The sequence below is a fragment of the Ambystoma mexicanum genome, chromosome 3q, assembly GCF_040938575.1.
Source record: "Ambystoma mexicanum isolate Mex_15411 chromosome 3q, UKY_AmexF1_1, whole genome shotgun sequence".
NCBI lineage: Eukaryota > Metazoa > Chordata > Amphibia > Caudata > Ambystomatidae > Ambystoma > Ambystoma mexicanum.
The window spans coordinates 895,379,757-895,399,908 of NC_090926.1; the positions used below are offsets into that span (position 1 = coordinate 895,379,757).

General features: G+C 48.4%; 1 protein-coding gene across 9 annotated transcripts in view; it reads left to right on the forward strand.

Annotated features, from left to right (window-relative positions):
• HELZ (helicase with zinc finger) overlaps window positions 1-20,152 on the forward strand; it is a 2,743,493-nt gene that overhangs the window by 2,000,517 nt on the left and 722,824 nt on the right. For all 9 annotated transcript variants that reach the window (XM_069655034.1, XM_069655036.1, XM_069655035.1 and 6 more), the window contains one exon: window positions 10,307-10,454. In XM_069655034.1, the coding sequence (XP_069511135.1) occupies window positions 10,307-10,454 (148 nt within the window). The remainder of the gene's footprint in view (window positions 1-10,306; window positions 10,455-20,152) is intronic.

Genomic DNA, 20,152 nt, shown 5'->3' on the forward strand with positions numbered 1-20,152 from the left:
TTCTTCGGGAATGGCTGGGAGAAGACCCACAACAGATATGGGCAGCACAAGATAGGGCGGTGGCCAGAACCCCACTAGTGGAACTACTCTGGAAGCAGAAACAGCACAGAGATCCCAACATAGGGATCAGCGTAATACTGAGCACGACCTTGGAGGCGTGGGACACCCAAACAAGAAAGGGCGCAATGTCCAACACAATAGGCCCATTCACACCCATATGGAGGAACCCGCAGTTTCCGCCAGGGTTGGAGCAGGGCACATCAGACAACTGGGAGGAGGCGGGCATAACGAAAATTGGGGAAATGTTTTGCAACAATGAAATTATTCAATACGAATCATGCCTCACACTCCCAACAAGAACCACACGGAATAGATATAGTTATGAACAACTTAAGCACTGGCTAAAAACTCCCGAAATAGCGAAGGCGGCTACGAGAACCCTAACCCCATTTGAGAAATACATCACAACCAACTCAGGGGCAAAGAAATGGATTTCTACACTATACTCCTTTATAAACAAACAAGGTGAAGAGATCAAATGGGCATATATGCGCAAATGGGATAGAACGCTGGGAAGGGAACTCACGAGAAAACAGTGGGAGGACATTTGGGCCCAGATCCCCAAACTGACAAGAGCGGTGCAGATGAGAGAAATGTGGATTAAAATAGTGACTCAGTGGCACTACACGCCTGAGAGACTGCATACTATGTTCCCAGGAACATCTAATCTCTGCTGGAGGGAGTGCGGAGAAGTAGGGACGTGGAGACACATCTGGTGGGCCTGTAAACGAATAGTGCCGTTCTGGGAAGAAGTTAAGGGAGAAATGGGCAAGATATTTCCAGATGTGGGACAACTAGATGAGACCGTATGGATGTGTGGCATGAGAGATGACACTACAAGAAGCTACACAAAATACAATGGAGAAGCTTTGTGGGACTTCTCATCGCGGCATGGACAACAATTGCCCAAAATTGGAAAAAGAAGGATACACCGCTAATATTTACGTGGCTTCAAAAAGTATGGGCGCAGCTAGCAATGGAAAAAGTCACTCACACAATCCAAGGCACTAAGAACAGGTTCACCAAAGAATGGGGCGGGGTCTTGGAACACCTGCAGTCAGACTTTATGGATCAATGGTGCCCCCACAACATAAAGGTCACAGACATTTTCAACGCATAAAGAAATCCACGAATCAAGTCACATGGTCCTTGAGTGGGAGGGGGGAGGGCGAGTTGGGGGTGAAATGTTGGTACAAAGTTTTATTTGTTGTGTTTATGACCAATGAAAATAATAAAGATATGTTAAAAAAAATAAATAAATAACGAAAAATAAACGTGCAGCCACAAATTACGATATATGCAATAAAAGTAAATATATGTAAATATAATTAAAATATAAACAGAACAAAGCAATACAAGAATATTAACAGTTCTTGAACATGATGTACTTATCTCTTGCTGTGAGCAGCAAAGAAAGAGGAAGTTGCATCATGTTCAGGACTGTTTATGTGGGAACTTGGACACACATTCTGCCTAACACAGGCTGTTAGGCAGAATCCTGTGCAGTGCCCTAAGGGACCACTACACACAATTAAGACTACAAGTGGTAATACAAGTTCACCTTTGGTACAAGCCTGTACTACTATGTGAAAGTTGTAGCAGTAGCGGAGCAGCCAGGCTTATCTCAAGAGTATATGAGCAGTAGCAGAGATTACACAAAGGGACCACAATTACTGTGACTCAAGCAAACACTGACTCAAGGTTTCAGGTAAAAAATATAAGTACATTTATTTTTAAACCATTTGTTATAAACAAAACACTTCTATTAATTCAAAATCGCACGTAAAATACACTACAACCAACCAATTCACTTGGTACACTCTAACTCAAGCTAAGTACCCTATGTTTTAACAGACCGGTGTTGTGAAACAAAAGACGTTACCGGGAATACATATGCGATCACTTTTTGACAGTAATGACAGTTTGGTCTTATTAAAGATACGCGTATCCGCGGCAAGAAATGTTACCGGGGCAAGAACACACTTAGCACCTGAGTTAACCAGAGAGAGTTGGGGGTAAAAATCATAGGCAGTATTTTTCTCAAGGCAGACAGAATCAGGGAACACTCAGACAGAGTCAATAGGCTGTAGCCAGTGTCAAGTGGAACCGGGTTCCTGTTGTCGAGGATCACACAGTCGGACACTTCAAGATTCAGCGTTGCCAGGAGTACTTCGATATGTCAATTGAAGAAGCAAAAGTTATAAGAAGGATGGAAGACAAGGGCAAGCCTTGGAGGCGAAGAAAAGGCATTCACCCTAATTCCTCAAGCAGAACACAGTACCTTATTCAATGAAGAAGCTGGTGCCACGGCAGTTGTTCCTGGTAGTTTCCTGTAGACCCACGGTCCTTGGAGCTTCGATGCGAAGGAGGACGTCTGGAGGGGTCTGCACCACACAGGGACGAAGCCGGCAGCAGCGATGGTGAATAAAAGGTGCACTCCTTAAAAACAGGAGAGGCTCTTCAGATGGCTATCCGTACCACTACAGCAGTGTGCAGCTATTTCGACCAAGAAGAGGATCATCTGGCTGTGGAAGATGAGCTGGTTATCCCCACCAGGCTCAATGGAAGAAGACTCCGGACTGGATCTTCTCTGGTCGTCGAAGGGTAGATAGCTCAGGACTGCAGCAGGGCTTCACCGGGACGGTGTAGTTGCTGCCGCCGTCTTCTCCGCTTCTCTTCGGTTCCTTGTAGTTCCAGTGGCGACTGACTTCTAGCCCAAGAGACCTGCCTTTTATGCGAAAATCCCCCATTCACACAGCCTGGCTGACAATCGCGCAGCAGGGGGGTTGTCCAGCCCGGACAACCACCTCAGCCAATCATGGCAAAGTGCGACTTGGTTTTCCTAGGATGCCCTGTGCGGCGGTTGACTACACCCCTCCCTCACATTCAACCCACCTAGACACCCAGGCGCCTGGAGGAGGGCTTCTTGGCAGAAGAACCCAGTGCTCCTATTCACATTTGGAACCCTCTTCCCAGGCCCAGGGTATAAGCACACATCGGCCTATCCAAGCTGTTCAGGAGCTGCCCAGGATGCGGATTGCAAAATGTTTTCAAGGAGGACGAGCATTCGAGATGTCTCTACTGCCTTCATGAGGACAAGACGCACGTGGAGAAGGACTGTGCGTTCTGTAAGAACCTGTCGGAACGGACCAAGCAAGATCGTCGTTCCCGCCTCGCCGCCTGGCTGGAGAAGGGCAGGTTAGAAGGCGAAGAAAAAGTCTGAGCGGTCTTCTAAGTCCTATGAGGGCGCCCCGGCGACGGGGGCCCAACAGAAGGCCAAGCACCGTGAGTTCGCGGGCACCGGGAGTGCTGAAAGGTCGGGCTCCTTGGCTGCCAGGCAAGGCGCGACTTCCCCGGCACAATCAACCACGAGCCAGCGCTCTGGTTCGGGGAAGTGGAAGTCCGAGAACCCGGGTAAGCTTCTGGAGAGGCCTCGGTTGATCTCGAAGGGAGCCAAGGGGGAGCGAGGTGATGACCCACCCCCCAAAGCGAAGGCCCAGGACACACCTAAGGTGGTGAGGGCCTTGATCCAACCGGCAAAGGCCTCTATCGAGGTTGTCACAGCGGCCCTGGCGAAGCCGGCAGAGGCTACGCCAGTGGAGGCGGCCTCGGGGCCCAGAGTTTCCCTGCCACCGCGGAGGGAATCCTCTTTCCAGACCATCGTTAAGACCCCCCTTGAAGACCCCGGCGGAAAAAGAAGGGGGGGGGCCGGTGGCCATTACGGACTCGGATTCAGCCTCCGAGGAGGATCCGGTGGAAACCGTGAAAGGCCTCAACGAGAGGTTCATAGGCCTCAACGAGAGGTTCGAGAAGGTTCTATCCCAGGGGAAGGTTCCCGCTGATATGATCGAAGATGGCGACAACAAGGGCCCAGTGGAGCAGCCATCCCGTCCGTCGCAGCCATTACCCGAGCCCCAGGATAGCTCAGTGGACATTTTGTTGGCGATCCAATCCTTATGTACTGAGATAAGGACGAGGTTACCACGGACCCTGACGGAGGATCCAGAACCAGGCCTGTCGGGAAGCCCTCCGAACAAGCGGAGGAGAGTCCACCCCGCTCTGCCCTTCGTGCCCGCAAAGCCTGTGGACCCCTCATCCCCCTCGCCGGACCCTCGGCAGTATACGGCGACGGATACAGCGACGGGGACGGCGGCGATGACACAGCGGACATCCCATCATCACTCCCCCCTTGGGCCTCTCCGCCCGATGAAATTGGCTCTTTTCGCGCCATGATAGCCAGGGCATCCGAGCTCTTCCAGCTCTGCCCTGAGGAACAGAAAAAGGAAGGTTTTCTTTACGAACGACGAGAGGCCAAGAGAAAGACGGTCCTCGCAGTGACGTTACTCGACGACATCTGGGACGAGGACACCCGCCATGAGGGACAGGTACGAGAAGTACCGGGTCCCCGATGCCACCTCCTTGTGCCTCGCCCAGCCCACGCCGGACTCTGTCGTCTCGGCAGCGGCCAAGAAGAAAGCAGCGGGTGCGGCTGCTTCAACTTCCACTTCCCCGCCAGACAGCGAGGGCAAGAAGTTGGACTCCATGGGACGACGAGTCATCTCGTCGGCGGGGACGATGATTAAGGCGGCCAATGCCTTAGCGATTGTGGCCCGTTACGACAGGGAGATAGCTTTGGTTCAAGATAGCTCCTCTGCTAGACTTCCTACCGGACAAGAGGGCGGAGGCCCTACAGATTCTGCAGGAAGGAGAGGTGGCGTCAGATCATGCCATAACGGTGGCAACGGACATTGCCGATACCGGATTTCGCCAACTGGGCAACGGGGTTTGCCTCCGACGACGAGGATGGCTCAAGGCGACGGACTTTCTCCAGGACATCCAGACCAGAGTGTTGGACATGCCGTTCGACGGCAACAACCTGTTTGGAAAGACGGTGGATGAGTCCCTCCAGGCCATCAAGACAGACACAGAAACAGCAGGAGCCCTAGGAGTCCTTCAGCAACAGCGGCTCTTTCGGAGCTCTGGCGGCAGACAGGGAGCCTCCAAGGGATCCAGCGGCGGCTCTTCTACTTACCGCCAGGCGGCCCGCTCCTCGTCCCAGGAGGCCTACAGAGGTCGCGGCAAGCAAGGAGGGTCTCGCTGCCGTCGGCAAGGAGGCCAAGGCGGCAAGGCCTCTTCCAAGCAGGACTGAACCGGCCGAAGCGTCGGGCCCCCACCGAAGCACCCCAGTGGGAGGCCAGCTGACTAAGTTCGTCAGCGTGTGGGAGTCCATCTCCACCGACCGTTGGGTGCTGGACACCCTGGCCGTGGACACTCGCTGGAATTTCAAAAGAAGTGTCCTCGCATTCATCCCGTGGCCAGGAAGGAGAATCACACGTCCCTCAACTGCTGTTGGAGGTAAGGGCGATGCTCAAGAAGCATGCCATCGAGCTCGTCTCCAAGAGGCTCCGGGGCTCCGGAGTATACTCAAGATACTTACTCGTCAGAAAGAAGACAGGCGGTTGGCGCCCCATCCTGGACCTGCGTCAGTTGAACAAGTACATCAAGGCACAGAAATTCAGGACGGTCACCCTCCAGCAGGTGCTGGGACAGCTGAAGGAGGGCGACTTCCTATCGTCACTCGACCTGGAGGATGCTTACTTCCACATCCCCATTCTAAAAGGACACAAAGTTCCTCAGATTCATAGTCCACGGGCGTCACTACCAATTCAGAGCCCTGCCGTTCGTATTAAAGTCGGCACCCAGGGTGTTCACCAAGTGCCTCGCACCAGTGGCGGCGCAGCTGCGCCTGCAAGGGATCCACGTCTACCCCTACCTGGATGACTGGCTAATCCGTGCAAGGTCAAGAGAACTCGCCCTCGAACACACAGCGAGGACCGTCCGCCTGCTCACGGAGCTGGGATTTGCCATCAACTACCCTAAATCCCATCTGGTCCCGTTGCAGGTGGCACTGTTTCTGGGAGCGAAGCTCGATACAGTGAAGCGATTGGCATCTCCGTCGTAAGAAAGGACGAAGGCCATTTTGGGCAAGGTGCATGCCTGTTAGCCACGGATGTGGCCAGAGTGAGGTCCATCAAGTTCCTCCTCGGGATGATGTCCTCATGTATCTACCTTGTGCCCCTTTGCAGACTTCGGATGCGTCCGCTACAAGAGTTCCTCGACGCCCGCTGGATTCAAGCGGCGGGCAGCTTCGAAGACAGGATCCCGCTCGACGAGGAGTTCCGTCGGGCGATTCTATGGTGGGGTGCCTGTGCGCACCTCGCAGCAGGCATGGACTTTCAGGCCCCGGTGTATCGGGAGACGGTAACGACGGGCGCCTCCCTGGAGGGATGATGGGCCCGCACCGGAGATCTCCACGCAAGAGGCCTCTGGCTCCCGGAGGAGAGGTCTCTTCACATCACCATCCTGGAGCTATGATCCGTGTTCTGGGCCCTCAAATCGTTCCTTCCGTCACTCAAGGACAAAGTGGTGAGGATCTTCAACACCACCACAATGTTCTACATCCGGAAGCGGGGAGGCACCAGATCCCCAGCCCTATCCAAGGAGGCCCAGGATCTGTGGCACTGGGCCGTCGCCCAGGGGATGTTTCTAGTCCCCTTCCACCTGGCAGGAATAAAAAACACCATCGCCGAATCACTCAGCAGGGAGCTGCGCTCGTGCCACGAGTGGGACATACGCCAGGACCAGGTGGATCGGCTCTTTCAACAGTGGGGCAAACCTCAGATCGACCTATTCGCGACGGCGACAAACTCAAGTGGTTCGCCAGCAGGTTTGCACAACCGAGGAGCATAGGCGATGCTTTCTCGTTCCCTTGGGATGGCCTGTTCCTGTACGCGTTCCCTCTGTTGCCGTTGCTGCTCCGTCTCATCAACCAGCTCAAGAGGTCCAGGTGCAGGATGATCCTCGTCGCACCGGCGTGGCCGAGACAGATCTGGTTCCCGGACCTTCTGGACTTGTCAGCGTCCCCACCTATCAAGCTGGCGACGGACACAGATCTTCTCTCCAGAGAAGGAGGCACCATTCTCCCATCACGACCCGGAGTCGCTGAACTTGCAGGCTGGGCTCCTGCAGCACTAGAGTTTGGTGGATACGATATCCCGGCTGACTGCAGAGAGGTTCTTGCAAAAGCCAGGGCGTCCTCAACTCTCAAATGCTATGGACAGAAGTGGAAGAGGTTCTGTCTGGTGCCGTGCACAGAAGATTACCCCTCTGCGGATTACGGCCCCTCAAGTATTGTCTTACCTACTGTCGCTGGCCAAAGCTGGACTGGCTCACGCCTCCATTAAGATACACCTGGCTGCCATTTCCCGATACACCAGAACTACAGGACGGGCGTCCTTGTGGTCTCATCGCCTGGTGAAAGAATTTATGAAGGGACTATTCCGATCGTTCCCGCCGGTGAAGGCCCCTGCCCCGGCGTGGGAGCTCAACGTGGTGCTGACCAGTCTCATGGGTGCCCCATTCGAGCCTATGCATTCGGCGCCGTTGAAGTTCCTGTCGTGGAAGACATCATTTCTTGTGGCCATCACCTCCGCACGACGAGTGGGAGAGATCCAGGCCCCATCTTGCAAGCCTCCATACTTGACTTTTCACGACACGAGGGTGGTGCTGAGGACACACCCCTCCTTTATGCCCAAGGTGCCGTCGGACTTCCACCTCAACGAGCCCTTGGTGTTGCCAGTTTTCTTCCCGTCGCCTTCGTCTCCGGCCGAGAGGACTTTGCACTCGCTGGATGTGGTTAGAGCGCTGAAGTTCTACGTGGACCGCACAGAGTTTTCGGAAGACATCACAGCTGTTTGTGAACTTTGGAACCTGTGAATCAAGGGAAGGCTCTCTCGAAGGCTTCCATTTCCAGATGGCTCTCCGGCTGCATCATGCACTGTCACCGGTTGGCAAACCGACCGCTGCCCGGCCGTCCGAGAGCCCATTCGACCAGAGCGATCGCTGCTACCACGGCGTTCCTGTCTGGTGTGCACCTACTGGACATCTGCAGGGCTGCTACGTGGAGGTCGAGGCACACCTTCACAAGATTCTACTGCGTCGATCGGGACTCCAGGGAGGAGTCCAGGGTCGGCCAAGCAGTGCTGCGCAACCTGTTCGCTTAAGGTGAGCCTGGTGAGGAGGTAAGAGATGCTTAATGTTGAGTTGTTGTATTGCTTAATGTTGAGCCTGTTGCCACCTCCCGTGGTTGTGCATGTGTATACTGCTATGTATTCCTATATTCATGAGCATGTGAATCCATGCCAGACCCCATGCTGGAGAAGGAACAAGTTACTTACCTGTAACTGTTGTTCTCCAGCATGGGTCTGGCATGGATTCACATGCGAACCCTCCCTCCTTCCCCTCTGCGGCTCTTCGCTTGGTCATACTGCCACTTTCAGTGCTACCAAATCTGAGGATGGCTGCCAGGGGAGGGGCTTAGGTAGAGGGCAGTCATTGGCTGGGGGCAGTATGACCCAGAGATCAGTGATTGGTTACTACTAAGAAAGACAGATCAGAAACGAAACTGAAACTGATTTTTTTCTTTACTGAGGATTCCCGGCCTGACAATGGGGAATATTCATGAGCATGTGAATCCATGCCAGACCCATGCTGGAGAACAACAGTTACAGGTAAGTAACTTTTACTTCCTTAATTTACCTAGTGCCACACGCCCACCTGCACATGCATCCGATGCAAGAGTGGCTTGCGGGACAGTGATCTCAGGCAAGGGGTCAGTGGGATGATCTTGCGGTTGTCTCGCAGTCCCTCGTACTATCTCTGCGGTGGTAGACAAAAGAGAATCTTTTGAAGGGAAACTCATTGACCACCCCCACAATAGAAGCCATTCTAACCACAGATGCATCCCTGACAGGGAGGGAGGCACACCATACAGCGCACCGCAACCTTTTGAGAACTGCTAGCAGTGTTCAAAGCCCTAAAATCTTTCAAACAGCTGCAAGGGAAAAGAGTCCTAGTCCTAACAGACAGCACAACAGCCATGTTCTATATAAATAAACAGGGCGAGACACTCACCAGGTCTGTGCAAACTAGCCTAGAAAATATGGATTTGGGCACTGACACAACATGTTCCAGAGGAACACAATCTTCTAGCGTATGTGCTCACCAGAAACGTACAACTTCCCGTAGAACACAAATGGCAATTGAACATGTGTAGAATTATGATCTAATGCTTCATTAGACACACTGCACCACATTCTGTACATGTATCCTGAAGCCACACCGCAAAGGAAAATGCTGCAGCAATATTTCATCAATTGTTAACCTTTTTTGTAGGGACTTGTTTCATAGTTGTATTATAAAAACCAAACCGGTGTTAAGATACCCTTTTCCAGTAGCGATGCTCTTTTTGGTGTAGCGATCATATTCAAATGTGTGATTTCTTCAATCTCCTACAATTAGTTGTTGTCACCTGATCCCTTTGTTTTAGTTTTGTGAAACAGTTGCAACCGAATTGTAAAGAGAATGAAGTATAACGAAAAAGTATGAAAAATCTACTGTGTTGCAATTTCGGTCCTCTTAGACATTGCCCTCTGTCCTTAACAACACTCACCCAGCTGTTTCTGATGGTATAAGCTTTATTCCCACAAATCTACCTTTGCACAAAATTGATTCAAGTTGAAGTGGCTGATCGGGAGTGCATAGGAGAAAGAATGCATTTGCCTTAGAAAAATACACTTGTGTTATTTTTTTGAAATGATGAAGCTTTTGAACCATTTCTTTTAAGTGCAACTTCAAACTGAGCATGTTGTGCCGCTATAACTGAACCAATGTTGTGAGGAGAGTGGCAAGAAATAAGCAAATCAGTGTTTTGTCCTGCATCTTTCAGCTCAAGTGTTTATTCATGTACCTTAAAGTATCTGCTATGATATGAAGCTAAATGTGTTCTAACAATGTTTTAACTCCCTTCCAACAGTCATCCCTTTTTCCATGTTAAACATTTTTCAATGAAACCTTCCTCAATCTTGATTTTAAATTATCATTGAAGATATTAACAGGTAAATAGTTCAACATACAAGTGAGAAAGGAGAACCAAAAGAAATGTTCATGCAAACATTGAATCTAGACTATTAAAACTGGATTGCATGGAAGTATGGACATTTGTAAGTAGTTTGATTGCTTTCAAGGACTCCTCAAAACATTAGATTACAACCTTGTTTTCTCACATCTCCATTGTATGATTCTAGCTGTTTTCCCTATAAACTATCCTATATTGTCCTGTAATTTCTCAAACTGTGAATGTCAATCCATGCCTGTTCTCATCCACCGCTTTGTAACCTGGTTGCAGCTATACATCGGAACTCTTCTATGAAGGGAAGTTGATGGCCAGTGGAAAGCAACCGGCTCACAAAGATTTCTACCCTTTAACATTTTTCACTGCACGGGGAGAGGATGTACAAGAAAAAAACAGTACAGCTTTTTACAACAATGCAGAAGTAAGTTAATTTGATGTGCCCACAGTTTTACAGCCTCCTATTCATCTGGACAATCCTGATGTGTCAAATTGCTTGTTAGGCAGAATTTTCAGTTGTTTTAGAAATATTACAATCAGAAAACAGATAACGCTTTGAGTTAGGTATAGAAATATTGCTGTGAATATGAATAGGGTCTCTTGAACTTTATTATGTTAAAGTAAGTAGTGTTTTTTGTCTTCATTGTGCATGCATGAATGTTTGCTCAGTATTGAAACAAATTCGAATAGTCTATAGATACTCCCCTCCGACCCCCCATCTTTATGTAACTTTATGTATCAGTGTAAAATACGAACTGACTGTACATTTTGTCTTTTGGGAGCCTGCCATCAGCAGCCCTGTTCATTCTGGTTCTAGATGGGCTGCTTTCTTTGACAAGGTTACCAGACATTTTTTCTCTATCTTGTTCTTATTCAGACATTGGTCTGGTTCTTCGTATTGTGATGAATCTAGTGGAGTCCTCCCAGATTCCCCGGCAGTAACCATCTCCCATGTGGCATGGGGACGGCAGCTGCTACCAGATCCTGACACTGGGAGTGGGTATATGAGGGAAGATCACATAGGAGACGTGCTGGCTCCATTGTAAAAGATGCAGCGTTGTCCCCTTTGCCATGAGGAAGACCGTCTGACACTCAAAACTTTAATGACCTATTGTCAGCTAACAGTTCCCCTTTTCAGAGGTAGCCAAGAAACCTTCTCTATATGATCCTGGGCAGGCGCCCACCTTTGATCTAGGCACCCACACTTCACACAACACCTTTTTGTTTCTAATTTGCCTTTATGTGAAATCCCTGAGAAAAACCATTAACAGTAAAACGTCCAATAACTTCTGTGAACTCTAACTCCCATAGCCACTCGGGTACTGAGACGAGGAGGACGAGAGAGTTTGTGCAAAGTGACAAGAACGCAAAGTTTCAAGCCTTCGGTGCGTGGAACATTTAAAGATGGCAACCCAATTATGGAGTCGAGCAGTGCAGGTGGAGACGTTAAACCCTATGCTGCGGCTTACGACCGTGAGGCACACCGACAATTGCAGCGGAACAGAGAAGGCTGTCGGATCAGGAGAAGAAACAGTGTGTGCGAGCAAGAAAGGCCATGGAGACACTGGGGGCCGCGCAGGAGCTCCTGGATGTTCTGCCGCTCGAGGAGACCGCGTACTCCAGCCCGGGCGGAGAGGGAGAGCTGGCATGTGATGGAGGAGCCGCGCACAAAGCTGGACGTACGTCTGCACACTCCAAAATGGAAAGCGGGTGAAGAAACCACACTTCAGAGGCGCAAGCAGGCTCGGAAATGCTGGAAGGAACCGGCGAGTCTTACCAAAGCAGCTGGGGAGCCCTGGGTGATCCGATAAGTGCACCAGCAAGTATTTGAATGGTAGGAAATTGCTGATGCAGGAAATACCCAAAGTATGTTTGAAGGCAGTCAAGGCAAAGTGCAAATTCAACACCCAGTAAGAAGAATGTTTGAATGCAGACAAGACAAAGTTCAAAGGCAAACACCAAGCAAGTACAGATGCATGAGATACCAGTGTGGGGGAAACGTTTGAGCAAATCTTAACACAGATATACCAAGCATCTCACAATATATGCATTTGCGGTTTAGCCAAAGAACTCTGAAACGCATTGGACATCACGGTAGGCGAATGCATCGGGCAGCTGAAATTGTGTAAAGATTTGTGGCAGCGAGTATACCAGGTGATCTGCAAAGTACAAGGGTCACTACAGAAGATTGTTACAGAACTTATTGTTTAAACAAGAACTTTGTGAGTCCAGTGAAGACCCACAGAAACGCTTCTCCTGCATGGGGTCAGGCATGGATTAACATGCTCATAAATATTCCCCGTCGTCAGGCTGGGGATCCTCGGTAAAAGAAAAAACACTTTCATTTGAAAACTGTATTTCTCCTTTAAACTAATCACTGTCCTCTGTGTCATACTCCTGCCCCCCACCATCCAAGGACTGTCCTCTCGCTAAGTAACTCCTCTGGCAGCCATCTTCAGATTTTTACTGCATGCTTCGGTGTTGGGAGTCCTCGGGTTTGCTCTGTGAGCTACTTCTAAGTTTTTCCGTGTTTTCGATGGCTAAAGGTTCTTCTCCATCTGTCGACAGCAGGGATCTGTTGTTGGTGAATTTCAGCACCCCTCAAGGGCAAAGATTCCAGAAGGCCATCGGGGGGGGGGTGGTGAGGGGGTGGGGCTACTTCACGACCGCCCATCATGACGGAGAGGAGGGAAGATCCTTCTTCGAGCCCTGCACTACAGAGTGTTTGTTTGCCGGGCCCTCAAGGCATTCTTGCCCCTCATCAGGGACAAGTCTGTTCTGGTCAGGACAAACAATTCTACTACGATGTTCTACCTGAAAAAACAGGGAGGCACCCGCTCCCCCACCTCTGCATCAAGGTGTTTTCAATCTTGGAATGGGCCCTGTGGGAGGGGATTTGGATTTCGGCAGTCCACCTTCAGGGGGACAGCAATGCAGAAGCAGACCAGTTGAGTCGCTTGGAGTTCAACATATATGAGTAGGAGTTGCACAACTGCTTTTTGTCCCTGTTCCTGCGTTGGGGTTCGCAGGCCTGGGTTTGTTTGCATCTCCCCGGGATGCCAAGTGCACCCAGTTTGCTTCATGGGCAAGTCAGTGGCCACTGGGAGAAGACTTCCAGATCTGTTGGCACGGCCTCAGGTGTTATGCATTGCCACCCCCGCCCCACTTCCCCAGTTCCGGCCATCCGTGGATTGCAGCCTCACCTTGGTTGTCCCACACTGGCCTTCGAGACACCGGTTTTCAGATCGGCTACAGTTGTGCTCCCAGGGACTCGTCCATCTTCCGATCCCAAACAGGGGCTTCCTGACGCAGCTGTGCGGGGCAGTGGAACATCCTGACCCAGCCAAACTGGCCCTGGCGGCCTGGTTCCTGATCAGCTGAGGCTTCAGCATGCTAAAATTTCCGATGACAACTGCAACATCATTCAGCAGGCCAGGAGGCCCTCGACTTTGTCACAATGTAAGAGCAAATAGACTAGGCTCTTCCATTGGTCTCACAACAACAGTCTGGACCTTGTCACCTGTCCTCTGGATGACGTACTGGCTTTTTCAGCACATCTGGCTCGTGCTGGAGTTCAGGTGGATGCTTTCCGCACATATTTGGCGGCCATTGGGGCTTACAAGAATTTCCCTGAGCATGTGTTTTCGGCAGCCAACCCGGTGGTTAAGGCCCACCTCAATGAGTTGTCTAGGCTTTTTCCTCTGGTGCATAGGCCACTTCTGGTCTGGGACCTCAATGTGCTTCTTGCATCTTTACAACTCAAGCCTTTAAAGCCAATGGCCTCTGTGGATATCCGTTTGGCGACTCCAAAGACTGGGGTCTCTCACCTCTGCGTGCAGGGTTAGTGTGTTACAGGAGTTAGCTTCATGCAAGCCCTTCATCACGTTTCACAACAACAAGGTCATCTTGTGCACTCACCCAAACTTATTGTTCAAGGTGGTCTCTCCATTCCATCTGAATAAAGAAATCTGCCTGCCTGTGTTTTTCCCGAACCCACAGTCTGAGGCAGAAACAGCCCTACCTTCCTTGGACCTCAAGAGGGTTTTCAGGTTTTATCTCTGACAAAATCCTACAGGAGGTCTGAGGCATTGTTTGTGACTTTTGGGGGCTCCTCCCCCAACTCACCCATTGGATGGTTCAGGTCATTTCGGAAGCATACATAACCATGGACAAATCTGTACCGGAGGGGATTCATGCCCAGACGCTCAGAGCCAAGGCCACGGCTGTCGCGTTTCCGAGACCTGCATCTTGGGATGTTATCAGCAAGGCGGCTACTTGGGCCATGCCGTTGGCCTTCTGTAAGCACAACTCGCTGGGCACCAGCTCCAGGCGCGATGCATAGGTTGGTCCGGCGGTTCTGAAGAACCTTTTCGCTTCATCCTAGATATGAGGCAGGTTGTCACAGTTCCACCCTATGTTCTTGTTCAGTGGAATCACCTACAAGGTTGGAGGAAAGGGTACAGGACGTATGAGTAATTAAAGTTACTTGCTGTAGTGACTAGAGTACTCCTAGTCCATAGTCCCTTTTCCTCCATACGTCCCACCCCCACTTCCTCCGCTAGTATGCCAATGGCTAATAGTTAATAAGTGTAGTCAGGTATCTACGTGTCCGATGTGTTCAAAGGGGACTGAGGTGAGGTGCCGCAGGGTGAGACCTCGGCGGGGCAAAGCCTCGGCGAGGCATTCACAAGCCCGAGCTTCTGCATGCTATACCAAACTTAAAAGTGAAGCACAATTTTCCACTACTAAAGGTTTTGGTACCATCCCCATGTTGGGGGACTCCCACAATGTTGGAGGAAGCTGGTCTATGGACTGAGTACTCTAGTCACTACAGTGAGTAACTTACATTTTTTGTCCCTTCACCTACTATGCCCAGTGAGGCAAAGGACAAGCCTCCTCCTGCAAACGGATGCAGTGGTAGAGGTGCTTCAACGGGAGGCTTGTCAGCCTCTACAGTTATCTCCTCAGCCCCTTTGAAACTGACTTCCATTACTCATCCTCCTTGGCAGGCAGAATTTACTATTTCCACAAGGAATGAGATCTTACCACGTCCAACGCCTGGGAATTCACCATGGATACTGTTTTCCTGTTTGCTCAATGACCTCCAAACCATTCCCCATCCAATCAATGCCTGCCTGCAGACACTCCATAGCTTCTGGCAAAGGGTGCCATATATCTGGTGCCCCACTCAGAGAAAGGCAATGGTTGGTACACCTATTTCCTAATGCCTAAAGAAAGATAGGCAACTTGCGTCGAATGCTATAGATTAGTCTCTTCAACCTATACCTGTGCAAGGACAAGTAGAAGATGGATACCATGTCTAGGGATCTTCAAGTCCTCGATCCACAGGACTGGCTAGCTAGAGCTACAGAATGCCTTCTTCCATGTGCCCATCAACCCAAAGCACAGGAAGTACCAAGATTCATAGTGTGACATTGCCTCTGCCAATTCAACGTCCTGCAATTTGGTCAATCTTCAGCACCCAGGGTCTTAGATAAACTGCTGGAAGTGTTTGCAGTTCACCTCAGAAGAGAAGGCATTCATGTTTTCCCTATCTGCATGACTGGCTGGTCTGAGCTTGCGCCCCCAGACCAAGCCTCGGCACACTTGTACCGCATATGCAGCCTGTTTGCACAGCTTGGGCTCCCCCCTGACCTTCAAGAAGGCTCCGGTTTTGCCGTCCCAGTCACCTTGTCCTCTGTGATAGTGCTAGGCAATAATTTCACTTTTAAAAAATTGCAAACCAGAAGTAATTGGGATGATACTTTTATTAAGCTAACTATATCCTGCCTGGCAAAGACCAGTATGTGGTAGCTTTATTTTGTTTTTGAAAAGAAGTCCTGCAATTCCATAATTTTTTTTTTTTTAGTTTTTACATAATGAATAATTAAAGTATTGATACTGTAGAACACTGCATCATCTCCATGCTTTACAGTAAAGTTAGGTTAGTGTATCTAAATCAATGTCAAACTATATTTTATTTTGTTGGGGAAGATGCATCATATTAACGAGTGAACACTTTTGAAAATGTACATGATCACACATGCCTTTGGTGGCAAACCTAGTTCTGTAACTTGCTGGTTGCATACATCTGTGCAACTGCTGCTCGTCCAATGAGCTGCTGATCCCATACTCCTTGACGATTTATCTTATGAAATTGAGATGGCCGCAAACTACACTAATCCCCCTAGTTTGCCTAGTTCTCTGCCTGCTACGCCACCCACGCTGCTTAGGATCTTAGTTTCACAATGAATACAGAAAGTGAACTATGTTTATACAAAATAGTGATCAATAGTTCATCCACTCTGTACATTGACAGATCTACTGCACTACAATACACTGTAGTTTGCCTCCTGAACTCTCTTTGCTCTATAATTATGATTACATTATATACTAGCACCTTCAAGAGAGAGCTGGCCAAACTGTTTTCAGAGCATGTTTATCATATCTATGTATTTGTGTACATTCATAACCTTTTACATTTCGCAGACACTCATTCAGGGCTCGCAAAGTCTTTTCGCCCACTCAAATAGTCAATTTGATATTATGATGGGCGTTTACCATTTGCAGGGGATGTTTGAAACTTTGATTTAACATTTACTTTGCAGTAAATGTCAAATAAATGTTAAACTGTGTATGGCTGGCATATGGGCGGTAGCAGTATGCCAAGCATAAAGTGTGTTTGTGTTAATATGCAGCATTACACAAAGTGCATTTAAATGTGTTGTGCTCTGTTGCCATGGGTCGAGTGCATGTCTCTTAGGTAGAGTAGGTAAACTGTTACTCGACCCGCAGGTGTTGCAGAATTCTAAACAATGTGCAAGGCCCGACTCCTCTTGCTAATGTCTTACTTCAGCGGTACACAATAATGCTGTCTTGTTGCTTATTTTATGTCTTGAGTACAAATACATTCTGGTAACACTAGAAACTATTAGTTCAACATTGCTATTCAAATGGGTTTGTTTGCTAATCAAGAGCATTTTATTGAGCAAACCCTGCTAATCAATTTTTGAAAACTAATGTATGCCTTGCTCGGTTTTATGGCCTCCTGTACTTCTGTAGTACTCATAGAGAAATAACCATAACACAGTTGAATGGCACTGCGTTCCCAAATTAGGGTTATTATAGAAATAAATAAGAAGATATATAGTTCATTCTATAGTGCAGCCAATCTTGGATAGAATCAGAACAGTAAAAAACGACCAATCTGTTGCAAAGGGTGAGGGACCATCATCGGGAGCAAATTATTTTCAAATCCTTAATCCCATATTGCTGTAAATCATCACCTTTTAGGAGTTAATGCAAACCAAAAGAAACTAAAACACAAAAGTGCAATCCTACTGTAAAACAGTATCAACCAAGACACCAATTTCTTTAATGTCACTTAATGTGTACCAACAATTGAGCAATGCGTCAAAAAAGCAGTATACTTACATAACATATCAGTGCAACATAGCAAATAATTAACTAGATGACCCACTCAATGTGAGGCAGTAGGAAATACATAAACCCTCTCTGCTGTGTTGATTGTCCATAAAGATGGCAGTGTATTGTTTAGAAATCCATATAGGAAAATGACAGACCTGTGTCTAAACTCAATGATTGCGAAACCACCACTAATCTAGATTGCTTGTATCAGTACCAAGAATGACAACATGAAACAGTATTAATCAAGATGGGGTGAGATGGCCCATATTACAACTAGACATAGAAGTGAATGATCTTTTTAAGGAACCACCCATGTTTGCGTATTAGAGAGATGTGACAAAACCGCCTCTCCATCTCCAGGGACTTAAAGAGGAGTTTTAACAAGGGGTCTGGCGTACCTCGCAGAGCTAACAGATGGGCCTGGGGACGGAATTGGGAGGATCCCCTGATTACTGTCACTTGGACCTTGGGCATGGAACAGTTACAGGGAAAACTACCTCTGTGTGCGAACCTCCATTGTAGAATTCTATGAACCACTGAGGCATACATAGAAGAAGAGTGGCATTTGACCACTAGGCTTAGAACCTACATGGATGCACACACAGAAGATAAGAACTTGTTTTCTAGTCCCACAGGAAATACAGAATAACAGGCCTTACATTTGTGGCACGCAGACGGAGCCTTCGCACCGACCACAAGTGCAACCCTAATGTTCACATAACACTGTGCTTTCAACCATAATCGAACATTTGAGGCAGGCACACATTTTCTATGCAGTTCGACTGAAAGCACAATCAATGCTGCAGTCCTCCATTTCTCCTTACACAGGTCTGCAAAACCTCAAGTTATTCGACCAGACCATGGAAAAAAGTAAAGAAAAGAGAACAGGTTCACCCCTACGCCAATTTCAGCCTCCCAAACAATTTCAGTATGGCAGAGTGGTTCTATGAAGAGTCTGGCAGACTACAAACCTAAAGCCACACCCAGGGTCCCCCCTATAGGGTAACCAATCAAAGGCCCTTAGTAGTCCTACCTCACTGGTGCAAATCTGAGAGACCTAAAATGGACACGGAGGAGAGAAAGGGCTCTACCCTCAGAAGCCTGTAACGAACAGTGACCCAGACCCTCTGAGGGAAAGGCATTAGATACTGGACGTGGAGCAAGAAACGCTGAGAATGGGTTAAACATAGGCAAGCCACAAACCAAGATTTTCAGTTGTTCCCACTACACCTATTTTATGTTGGCTCATCCTCTTCGTTACAGTAAAATAGAAATATCAGTTAACCATATTTTGGTCTCGGTGTACTACTTGATCACCTGTGGCAGAAGTAATAATGCAAAGGATAAATAGGCCAACAAAGATTTGAAGAACGAAACCTGCAAACATTTTTAGCAGAAGGGGATTTTTTTCCATGTTTAACATTGTCAAACACTCTAGTGTAATAAATGCCAGCACAGGGGGAATCAGACTGTAAACGCCATACAAAAGAGTGGTCACATGACATATTAATTTAAATGTCCATGTGGCTCAATATAAGTAGCGTAAGCCACCAGAAAAACGAAAACCAGAACAATAGAATGCAAAAGCAACATACTTATGAAACGGGCTGTCAGTAGCAAGACGTTTGTACAATATGGCCATAGCAACATTCTGACTTTTCATTTTAAAACTAGTAGCAAAATGAAAAGAAGTGACACACTTAAAGTGAATTCTGCAGGATTTACCAAGGACCCTTCCAAATGGTTTAAAGGATCACTTTTAATTGGTGTGTTAACTAGAAGAGAACCAGTGCAAAAGTGACAATCACAATATTGTGCACATCTTTAATCGATATTAACAGGCTAGGTGTATAGTATAAATTAAGTGGACAGTTTTATTTTATCCTTATAACCACATGGAGGTGTTATCATTTTAATACTGTTTAAAGTGATTTGATTATTTATAGTCCTATCACTTAAGTGCACTTGATAAAGATCGAAACTGTATCTGAGGATATGCAACGGCGATAAAAATAAGTACATTTAAATTAGTTGTCGCAGAAGGTTCATGAAACAATAATTAACTATGACTATTGAACAAGGACATTATTTGTGAGTGACCATAGCCTTATCACAGATACCAGTGCTGGAATTTTTGACAGTGGGTCTCCCTTCCCAACCACAATGAAGATTGATTGGAATACTGCTTTGGTGGACATTGCCTTTAACTGCCTTTTCTCAGGTTGGCCGGTCGTTAAAGGCCATGTCCGCCCTCCTGGCAGGGCATGAAAGCCATTTGCATCCCGGATTTGCCGGGATGCAAATGGCTTTCACAATTCTTCATCTGGAGATCTGTGCCGCTATCACTGCCGATTTCCTGATGAAAAATAGGGGGAAAAAAGATGCCCGCTGCCATATGGAAAAGGGACTAAGTCTATTTTCCATGTCTATGGTGCCGGCCAGACGAGAGGCGCTCCTGGACTAGAGTGCAATGCTCCGGTCCTGCAGGTAAGTGGAGGGGGTGGGGATGCAACAGGGAGAGGCTCCATGTTGCCTCCCCACAATGAAAAAAGGAGGGGTAAAAAGCGCCACCTGGGGAAGGGCCTCCGGTGGCTGGGATATCGGGCGGGGATTGTGTGTTCTCGCCCGCTGTTCCAGCCACTTGATTGGCGGAGTCCCCGTCTCTGTATCGCTGCCATTGGAACAAGTTCTGCA